At 48.8% G+C, this 10398-nt stretch overlaps 2 protein-coding genes across 31 annotated transcripts in view; both read right to left on the bottom strand.

Annotated features, from left to right (window-relative positions):
- Window positions 1-990: 990 nt before the first annotated feature.
- On the bottom strand, window positions 991-5978 carry HOXB2 (homeobox B2). Its single transcript, XM_015885600.3, has 2 exons — window positions 3352-5978; window positions 991-2128 (listed from the first exon to the last, which is right to left on the bottom strand). Exons 1-2 carry the CDS (start codon window positions 3740-3742, stop codon window positions 1545-1547), a joined length of 975 nt encoding a protein of 324 aa, XP_015741086.1. The 5' UTR covers window positions 3743-5978; the 3' UTR covers window positions 991-1544.
- A 1893-nt stretch (window positions 5979-7871) lies between these two features.
- Window positions 7872-10398, bottom strand: part of HOXB3 (homeobox B3) — a 59489-nt gene continuing 56962 nt past the window's right edge. For 16 of the 30 annotated variants that reach the window (XM_085532256.1, XM_032449396.2, XM_085532246.1 and 13 more), the window contains one exon: window positions 7872-10221. In XM_085532256.1, the coding sequence (XP_085388382.1) occupies window positions 9455-10221 (767 nt within the window). In that variant the 3' untranslated portion in view covers window positions 7872-9454. The remainder of the gene's footprint in view (window positions 10222-10398) is intronic. The other 14 variants (XM_085532259.1, XM_085532258.1, XM_085532268.1 and 11 more) reach the window with 1 other exon arrangement.

The raw sequence follows: 10398 nt of genomic DNA, 5'->3' as shown, positions 1-10398 counted from the left end.
CCGCTCCGACCGCCCCAGGTCCTCCCCCCCACCCTCCCTCCACCCCGGGTTCTCCTCTCGGTTCTCCCATCGCTCCGACACGGCCGCCGAATTTCCACCGTGTGCGAGGAAACACCGGTGACTTAGCAAAGACGTAATATGATTTATTTTGGGTGTCACCGCGATTGATTCCTGAGCTGACCCCTTTTCATTCATAAGCCTCCCCCCCCCCCACCCCCTCTGCCTCGCCCTCCCTCCTTGATATATGAGTTTTGTGTTTAAAATTGCACGTTGCGAGAAAGCTTGTGGAAAGAGAGCTGAGAACCGGGGGAGAGCAACAGAAATCGCTGTGAATGGAGACAACAGATTTACCAGGCCGGGTTACTTCCATAGGGTTTGGTTTATCGTGGAGGAAAGGAGAGAAAAAAGGAATGGAGAAAAAAAAAGAAAGAAAATAAAGGCCTCTTTTGGGATCATCTCTATAGTATTTATGTGTCGCCCCAAATGCTTTCACCCACATATTGTACCCGTCCAAAACCCTTTACAGCGTTTCCTTCTTTACTTTTTGCCTGACCAGGACGTTGATAACGCCGATAATCTCCCCTCGTCGGCATTTGCTGCTTCAGAGCGAGGAGAGCCGTGGGATGCGGGAACGGAATGTGCGGGGGCTGCACTCGCTGCCTTTGTGCCCCGCACCCACCGCCTCTGCACCGCTCCCACTGACAAAAACCCGATGGGAACCATTGGATACCAACATCCCTCTTCAATTCCTTTCCCCAAATCGCCACAATAATAATAATAATTATTATTATTATTATGAACGGAGCTGGAAGAAAATGCGGGCTCCGACTCGCGGAGCCTTAAGGACTGTTGGCTGTGAACGATTCCCTTTGTCTTCCCTCTTTCAGTGCACACCAACATACATCACACTGCTGCAGATCAGGGGAGAGGAAGGAGATTGATTCAGGCCAACAAACCATTTCAAACGAAACACGCAGCAAAGCGCTTCCCTCGGTTTTATAAAGGCATTTATTTACTCTATGAAAATAATGTCCAATAAATAATTTGCCATTTGCTATTAAAGGATTTGAATAAATAATCTACGTCTAAAACTTAAAAAGGAGGAACGAAAATTCCTCGGTTATTTTTCCTCGTTATTATTTCCTTAAGAAATCTATAAGTCTCGTTCTGATTCCTGAGAAAGTCCCTTGAAGGATTCACAATTGTTTTCTCTTTAGGGCGGTCATCACTGATGCGTATGGAAACTATCGGGTGCTTCCTTTTAAATAAATAAGGTGGGGAAAAGCCTATAATTTAGCGACTATTTTCTATTTTAAATAATAAAAAAAGCTCTTTTCTATGAGCCTTCTAAAATAAATACTGCGGCTGTGATTCGGGTCCCTCGACTTGAAGGGCTTTAAAATGTCCGCCGAAAGGAATGGGGTGATAGAATGGGGGAGGATTTGGGTTTGTTTTTGGGGTGACCCCCCCCCCCTCTCGTTTGGAGAGCTGAAGTTGTTCGAGATGGGGTAGAAAGGGACAAAAAAAGAGACAAGTTGGGAGCGCTATTGGAAATTGAAGTGTTGCAGATCTATAGTACAAAGTGCGCTGGTAAAAAAGTCCAGATCTTCCTCCGAGAAATGGAGGGGGCTCTCCAAGGAGTCTTGCAGAGAGGGGGAGAGCTGCAGGCAGGACTCTGCAGAAAAGATGCTGAGTTCCGGCAACCAAGGAGAACCCTGGCTCTCGGGAAAGCCGAGTTCCGACGGGGGGGGTCCGGGTCGATCGATGTCCCGAGGGCTGAGGGGCTGCTCGGGCTGCGCACCCCGGTACGGCCCCGGGCACGGCCCCAACACGGGGCTCTCCTCGGCCTCATCCGTGGCTTCGTTGCCTTCATCCAGGCCGGGGTAGGTGATATCCCCGTCGGGGGGTTCTTTGTACTGTGTTTGCCGTTTGTGCTTCATCCTGCGATTCTGGAACCACACTTTGACTTGCCGCTCGGTCAGGTCGAGCAAAGCAGCGATTTCCACCCGACGGGGCCTGCAGAGGTATTTATTGAAGTGGAATTCTTTCTCCAGCTCCAGGAGCTGCGTGTTGGTGTACGCTGTCCGGAGCCGCCTAGATCCGCTGCTGTCTGTCAACCCCTGCGTGTCTTAAACACACAAAACAGCACATTGCAGGGAGGGAGAGGGGCTAAGGTGAGGATGGAGCCATCCCCCCCCAACACGGGCAGGGCGCAGCGTGCCCCCACGGTACCCACTGGGGGGAGGTGGGGTTGGGGAGCTGCTACGAAAGAAAACAAATGTTTAATGGCCTTCTTCCAATGGGGATGAGGATTGGAAATCGCTTTCTTGCAGCCTTGTCCCAAGGTGGAGAAAGGATTTTGTTCCCTGGCTTCTCCCTTTAGACACCTTCCTTCCCTGCCTTGTTTTCAGACACGAGGAATTTCGACTCCCTTCCTTCCCCCTTTTTTATTTAATTTATTTGATTTATTTTCTTATTGCTATTTTAAAGCCAGTAGGTTAAGGACTGAATCTGCGGAGCTTTGATTTCATTATTCCTACGTTATCTGATCAACGAGCTCTGATAACCGCCCTTCTACCTAAACATTCTTTTACCTGAACGGTGATACAGAAACACCCAAACTGTGCATTGAGCCTCGAACGTTTTATCCCCAGGGAAGGAGGAACCCCGGCCAGGGCTGCCGAGCCCCATATCCAAAAGGAGCTTCGGAGGGAAGACATTAATTTATCCGGGTGTTGAGGGGGTTGGGAATTCCTATCTATCTATTCGTTTATTTTTGCTATAGGGATCTGGCTCTTCCCACTGCCTTGGATGCTCGGGGAGTTCTGCTCGCCCTCCTTATTTTGCCAGCATCACTCCCCCTCTTTACCCACCACCCTTTCTTTTCCTTCTCCGCTCTTCTTTCGTTTTTTGTTGGCTTTTTCTTCATTCCCCCTATAGGTTGTAAAAGAATTCGAAGCTGGCAAGGGAAGTCAAGAAAATGGAGCCGTGCCTCAGCTGCCAAATCCTCCCTCTGTAGCTAATAAAAAACCCGGCTTCCCCGGAAATCTCTCCCTCTTCTCTTTCGCAGAAGTTGCAGCAAATTGCTCTTTTATTTGCGGGGGGGAGGAGGCAGTATAAATTCCCCCCCCCCTCCCCTTCCATTTCCCCCCCCCCCTCCTCCTCGCCCCGGCTGTGTGCATTGCTGCAGTGTATTTTATTGCGTGACACAGTTTAGGAGAGGTGCAGGGCAAAGTCTGCTTGGGGGGGGGGGGTGGCGGCGGGTAGGGTTGCTGGTGGGACGGGGATTGTTTATGATTCGGACCCTCTCCGATTTCAGCCAACACCCCCTCACCCCTTCATTATACGAACCTGCAGGAGATCCTGCGGCGGGGATCGGCACCGAGGAAGAAGATGATGGGGGGAAAGAAGAGGAAGACGAGGATGGAGCCTGGGTAGCTTTCTTGGACGATTTCTTCTCCTTCATCCAGGGGAATTCAGCTGCCAAAGGGCCGGGCTGTACCGGAGGCTGAGGCTGGAGCAGGCCATGGGATGCTCTTTTTTGGCTCCTCGGTCTTGCCTGGCTGCTGGAACAAGGATTCAGGCTGAGGACGGTTTGCTCAAAAGGAGGAGGAATTAATGTCGAGTCCTTGATTGATGAAGTTTGAAATGTCTCCAGGACAGCGGGAAGAGACGTCAGGCACTCTGCGAGCGAAGGCTGGCTATTTATAAACCCGATCTCCCTCTCAAATTCAAAATTCATGGCTTTTCCAGGGCCCGGGGTTTAAAAAGCGGGAGGGGGGGAGGAAGGAGGAGGGGAAGAGAGGAAGAAATCTAAGGGCCTCAGCTTTTATGGCAGTGATGATGATGGTTCTCGGGCTTTTTATAATTGTTATATTGCTGATAATACAGGCGTATGGGGACCTTGCTCTATTAAACTCGAGACTGGGGCGAAATTGCAGCCAATTCCTGCTCACGTGGCCACTCCTGGCCAATGGCAGGCGGGGCCTGGTGGCAAACAGAAAGCATTATTTTCTTTAATTGATTAAAAAAAGAAAAAGAAAAAAAAAGGCGAGAGAGAAGATCCCCAGGAAAGGATCCCCACCATCAAAGGGCTTCAGGGGGGTTCGGTGGGGCCAGAGGGCAGGGAAATGCTGCCTGGGGTTGCTGGGTGCTGCCTGGCACTGCTTGGGGCTGCTGGGTGCTGTTTGGTGTTGTTTGATGCTGCATGCACTGCTGGGTGCTTCTCAGTTCTATCTGCACTGCTGGGTGCTGCTGGGTGCTGCATGCACTGCTGGGTGCTGCTCAGTTCTGCCTGCACTGCTAGGTGCTGTGTGGTGCTGCATGCATTGCTGGGTGCTGCTCATTTCTACCTGCATTGTTGGGTGCTTCTCATTTCTATCTGCACTGCTGGGTGCTGCTCATTTCTACCTGCACTGCTGGGTGCTGTTTGGTGTTGTTTGATGCTACATGCACTGCTGGGTGCTGCTCATTTCTCTCTGCACTGTTGGGTGCTGCATGCATTGCTGGACGCTTCTCATTTCTACCTGCACTGCTGGGTGCTGCTCAGTTCTGTTTCTGGGTTCTGCAGGGTGCTGCATACACTACTACTGGATGCTGTGTGTTGCTGCATGCACTGCTGGGTGCTGCTTATTTCTACCTGCATTTCCTGGTGCTGTCTGGTTCTTCCTGGCCCTGCCATCTCTGCCCTGCTCTGCCTTTTCCATTTGCTCATCTCCACAAAGTTCTCACCCCCCGGGGTGATACAGGCGTGGGAAAAGCGGTTCTGCCCACCCGAGGTGCCCTCATGCAGCAGGGGAGAAAGCGACCCGAACCGCAGGAGAGCTGCCTGGGGGTATTTGCATGCCATAAATACATCGCCGAGCTTGGGAAGTTCGGATCAGAGGGAAGGTCTGCCTGAGCCCGGCTATGAGGCACTTAGGAAATCAAGTGAGCTATCAAGTCAAGTATAGTCAGATCGGCCCGATTTAGCTCCTTAAACGACTTTTAAAGTAGCAGTGTAATCCTTCTGCTTCTAAAGCGACACTTAATGGACCCTTGGCACTTTCCTTAAAGGCCAAACGTGTTTTTAAGGTCATGGATATCTCTGAAATCACATTTCTTTCCTTCTCATCTTATATTTCCCCCCCTCCCATTTTCCCTTGCCAATAAACGGTTCCACTTTCAGAGTTTACCAAATAAATAAATAAAGCGAAAAGTCCCTTCCCAGGAAGATTCGTTTCTTTCTTTTAAAGTGGCCGAAGTTCGCACAACCCTAAAAGAAGAGAGAGAAACAATCAATCTTTCTCCTTTTTTTTTTTCCTCGAGTGAATTTGACAGCTCAACCCGGCGCTCTAGGCAAAGAATTTTGGCTCTAGCAAGGGAATAACTCAATGCAAAATAAAGAGCCTTAAAATCAAAGTGAAATCCAAGGGGCTGAGTTCGAGAAGCATAGAAAGTAACTATTACTTAGTGGGGGGAGAGGTTAAAAAATAAGTTGTTTGCTGCAAAATGGAAGTTGGGATGGTTCGTGTGTGTTTGTTCAAGCTCCACTTCTTCTATTTTGCAGCAGGCGAGGACTGGCAGGCTGCATTCACAAGGGGGGGAAGCCTAGAAACTTTTGTCACTTCAAGCATCCGTGTGGGTGGGGAGGGTTTCAGAGGAACAACATAATAATGAAGCTGAAGCTGAAGCAGCGATCCAAGAGCAGTTTGGCAAAGGGGCAAAAGCAAATTAAAGAACGATACGAATACAAAACGCGGTTGGATTGAAGGCTTTGGGGTTTGGGAGGGTTTCCTGGAGTGTTTAACGTGTATTTGTTCATCGAAATAAACATAAATCTCATCAGATCGGGGCAGAAGCACGAATTCAGTTTGATCTGGGGTCGTTTCTTATTGATTTGGATGGAAATGCATGTAGAGGAGTTCGGGTTTTGTCACTAGGAGTGGTTCTCAGCTGAAGAGTTGGGCATGGAAATCCTCTTTCCCAGCCTCCCTCAGCCTGTTCCTCTGCTTTTGCTAACAACCAAGCTGCGAAATAAAACAAAACAACACAAGAGAAAGGCATCTCTTGGGGAAAGAGAGATCTCTTTTCTCACACGCTCCGAGGAAAATAATGTGAGCTCTCGGGGGGGAGGGCATGGTCTGATGGGAAGCGATTCCCAAGGCTCGGGAGCGGCTGGGAGATGCGATCACTGTGGGGAGAAGCCGGGCCGGCTCCCCTCATACAGAGACCCAAAAGGAACATAAAGATGAGGAGATTTGCAGGAGTCCGTGTAGAAGGCGTCAGGAGAAAGCATGAGAGGCTCCCAGCCCCGAGCATCGCCTTGAGCTCTCCTTAAGGATCCTTAACTCGATGCTGGCGGACCCCCGATACAAAACCCCATTGGGTTGTAGGATCGGGAAAATGATATTCAGCAGCGGGGCTGGGGGGGGGAGGTAGGGGGGAGGGAAGCCACTGCCTGAGCCTTTTATTTGCCCCGATCCCGATCAGTGCTTGCACGCTTTTATGCTTTTAAATTATAGTATCCTAGAATGGTAAATTGCTCCTTGCATGGATGGGCAGAACCGAGCACCGATCTTGGGAGAAAAACAAGCCCTGTCTCTCTTTTATACCGCTATTTATTATTGCTCGAAGGTTATAATTATTAACCCGGACCTTCATTTATTAAGCCAGATCGGAGAGAGGAGGAAACACGAGTTCATTTCTCAGGGTTATCTCTCTCCTCCCCCCAATTTCACGTTGGGGGATGGGGTGGGGTGTTATATATATGTGTGTTCCTGAGTGTGCACACCTGTGTGCAAAACCACGGGCAGAGCACACACACTCACATACACCGGCACAGGCTAAATGCCACCAAGCCTTTCCCTCCCTCCATATCCCCCAACATCGGAGCATTTCCAGCCTGACATCAGCTCCCCATATTCCCCATTCCAGAGCCATAAAACTTAGTTTGTCCCTCGCTGCTTTCACGTAAGTTTTCTTAAGGTTTTGGGGCAGAAAAACACGATTTTTGCACTGTGTGATCCTTGCTGCTGCCAAGAGCTGCTCCCCCCATTGCTGGCTCCGACAGTGCAGCCCTTCATAGCAGTTTTCTGTCTCTTAATGACAATTCCCAGCGTGGCTGTATGAAGATACATGTGCTGGTGCTTGTGCACGCGTGACCATTCCCATACGTGTGCACGCGTGTTAGCAACACGGCAATTCCCATGATCTCCGCTTCTAAAATCCCTGCGTGGAAACTCAGGCCCTTTTCTTTTATTATTAGGAGTATTTCGTGAGTGATTAATCATTTTCCTTTGTTTTCATTTACGACCCAATGGCAGCCCGGCCCCGCAGACACGTGACGCCCCTTTGTGACCGAGGGTGAGGGGTGGGGGTGTGTGTTGGGGGGGGGTCGAGGAGTGGGGGGTGGTCCCGGGGTGGGCGCGGCCCCAAATCTCGGCCTCTCACTGCGGACCGCGTGGGCCGCTCCGCTCCCCGGCCTTGTCTGCAGAGCTCTTCGTTCCTCTTTCCTTCCATCCTTTCTTCCTTTATTTTTGTTTCTTTTTCCTTTTATTTGATTTCCTTTTCCTTTTTCCTTTTCCTCTTTTTTTTCCTTTTTCGTTTCCTTTTCCTATTTCCTTTCCCATTTCCTTTTTCTTTCTTCTTCTTAATCTTCGTCTCCCTTCTCTCTCTTCCTCTCCTTTCTTCTCCCTCTTTTTCTTCTTCCTTTTCCCATTTTCTTCTTTTTTCCCTTCTTCCTTTTTCCCCTTTCTCTTAATCTTTTCCTTCCTCTTTTCCCCTTTTCCCCATTCCTTTTTTTTTCTTTCCCTTTTTTCCCCCTTCTCCTTTATCCTTTATCCCTTTCCTCTTCCTCTGCTTTTCAACCCAACTGATAGGACGAGATGAAATTGATAACAGAAAGTTTATTCAAGAATTGCTCAACAGACAACCCTTAAGCAAGGAAATAAAATAACTACTATAAGAACAAAGAAAGATCTCCAAAGAGGAGGGGCAAGATGGGAGGGAGGGATTAGCTATAGTTCTTCTAATTCAGGACTATACAATTACAGTCTGGTTCTGCTCTCATGCCTCCAGTAGAACTAATTACATTATTCATAAGTACGAAGGTAACATAAAACTACTCGTCTTTCTAAATTACAGTAACTAAAATAAGCTTGTTGTACAATGACGAGGAAACACAACGTCTTTTATAACAAGTAAATACTAAAAAAGTACAATTTGATTCTTTTTTTTCCCTCATATAAATACATAATATTGGGGATAAATAATACAAAAAGGAAAATATTTTAAACTGGCTATAACCAATAAATATATATGAATGTTCACCAGAACACACACCTATTGAAGGACGTCTTGACTGAGTTCAATGAACGCCCTTCAAAGTTGTTTTCATACCCATTATATGTAAACTCTAAGTGCAACAAAGATGTCCAGACAATAAAGCATTAGCAAATCCTAGAGATCCATTCACTTCTGCTTCCATTGGAGGACATTCCATTTGTTCAAATATACCCTGTTTTCACGTAAGGTCAAGAGAAGAGGAGGAAAGAAGCATAGGACTTCTAAGTCTTAAGATTGCTTTTCTATTAATGAACCCTAAGAAAAATCCCCCCCAAAGAAATAAAACAAAAACCCTGGTATCATCAAATGGAAACTTCACATCGTCGGTGGCAAAGGTGGAAAAATATTCAGACCTGTCAACATTTTCTTCCTCTCTTTGGACTGCCGTTCCCATTGGTGGGGCTTTAGGCAATTTAGAAACTCGTTTCCTAAACCTTGTTGCAGTTCTTAGACCTCTCTCATTTTCTTTTCTTCTTTTCGTTCTGATTTTTGAGAGGGGAGGTGTGGGTGGGAGGGGAAGAGCGTGGATCCCACGCGTTGGCAGGTGTGTATATTTGCCTTCTGTATGGGGATTGGTGGGAAGTAACTCAGCAAAGAAGGATGCCCTGCCTCAGCAGGTTGGGGAGGAAAGCACAAAGCTCTTGATTAGGACTGAAGTGGAGGGCAGCTTTCTTGTGCATCCCTTGTGCTAACCTGTGTAGCCAGGTATAGGTGCAGCGGCACCAACTGTAAAGGTTTGGCTGGCCATCTGCTTTCCATTGGCCAAGAATTATCAGTGATAATCTGCCCTGGGTTTGGAAATTAAGGGTGTTGCTGCTAAAAATCTGCTAGGTTCCCATAAAACTCCCCCAAAGCCACTTCAGAAACATTTGTGTCGACACACAGGAGGTATATCTTTTCATAGAGAGAGAGAAGCTTCCGACATTAAATACTGAAATCCTTGGAAATTGTGTCAAACAGAGCCCAGAAATAATACTGGCAAGCTGGACAGCTTTGTAGAACTTGCCTAAGTGAAGAAAGGAAGAAAACAGCTCAACACAAATGTTTCTGAAGGCCGTCCTGCCCTGTGCCCCATCCAAGTCGTGTGTTGGTTGCCATCCAGTTCACTCGAGCCCATCCCTGCTCCCACTCACAGGTGGGTCAGCTTGGGGGCCTCCTGGATTCTGCCCTGAGAAGATGCGTGGTGAGAGGAAAGGTCTGTGTAGGTGGGGTGGGGCTCGCATGGTCCATGGTGTTGGCTTGGAGGCATCTGCGGGGGCCCGCTGTAGTCCATGTTGGCCGCCTGGTGATGTGGGAGGTGATTGAGGCCATAAAGGGATGGGCCAGAGGTGGGCAGAGAGTCCACATAGTTACCTCCAACGTAGACGGGACTTCCCTGCATGCTGGGAGTCCCGTAGGTCACCCCGTTCCCTTGTAACACATGGGGGTCGTACTCGGGGGCCGTGTTGGTGTACTTCTGTTGGGAGGGGCAGCCTTTGATGGGGTTTTGGTAGTTAGTTGACATGGCGTAGGCATTTTGGTGGGGCTTATTGAAGGAAGGTGGGGAAGGGGCATCATAGTTACTGCTCATGGTGTGCAAGGCATTCATAAACCCGGCGGAGGATTGCATGGGTTGGGGGGGGCTGCCGGTGGGGGAAGGCCCTCCAGAGGAAGAACCCATCCCTTTTGACTTCTGATCTTTCTTATACTTCATCCTCCTGTTCTGGAACCAGATCTTGATCTGCCTCTCGCTGAGGTTCAGTAGGTTGGCCATCTCTACACGCCGGGGCCGACACAGGTAGCGGTTAAAGTGGAATTCCTTCTCCAGCTCCACCAGCTGAGCACTGGTGTAAGCTGTGCGGGCTCTCTTGGAGGCCGAGGAGCCTGGAGGGCTTTTCTCGCCGCTGCAGGTTTCTGCTGGCCATGAAATGAAATAAAAGATAATTACTTACACGCAGAAATTGAATGCATCATTTCTTAATAAATCCTGGAACAGGCACGAGAGCTCGACCCCCCCTCCCCCTGCTCCTCACCCCTTTGCATTAGCCTGCACTCCATAATCATGTCATTTATTAAGAGTTCTGTTCTCCAAAG

Source organism: Coturnix japonica, unplaced genomic scaffold (assembly GCF_054131305.1).
Source record: "Coturnix japonica strain WE unplaced genomic scaffold, WE-NBRP24 Scf049, whole genome shotgun sequence".
NCBI lineage: Eukaryota > Metazoa > Chordata > Aves > Galliformes > Phasianidae > Coturnix > Coturnix japonica.
This window is presented reverse-complemented; position numbering and strand designations above follow the sequence as displayed.

Bases quoted from the DNA above. Each gene is read 5' to 3' on its own strand.
- HOXB2 (XM_015885600.3), bottom strand. From the start codon at position 3,742: ATGAATTTTGAATTTGAGAGGGAGATCGGGTTTATAAATAGCCAGCCT. The intron at 2,129-3,351 runs GTTCGTATAATG...TGTGTGTTTAAG, and splicing joins CGCCGCAGGATCTCCTGCAG to ACACGCAGGGGTTGACAGAC.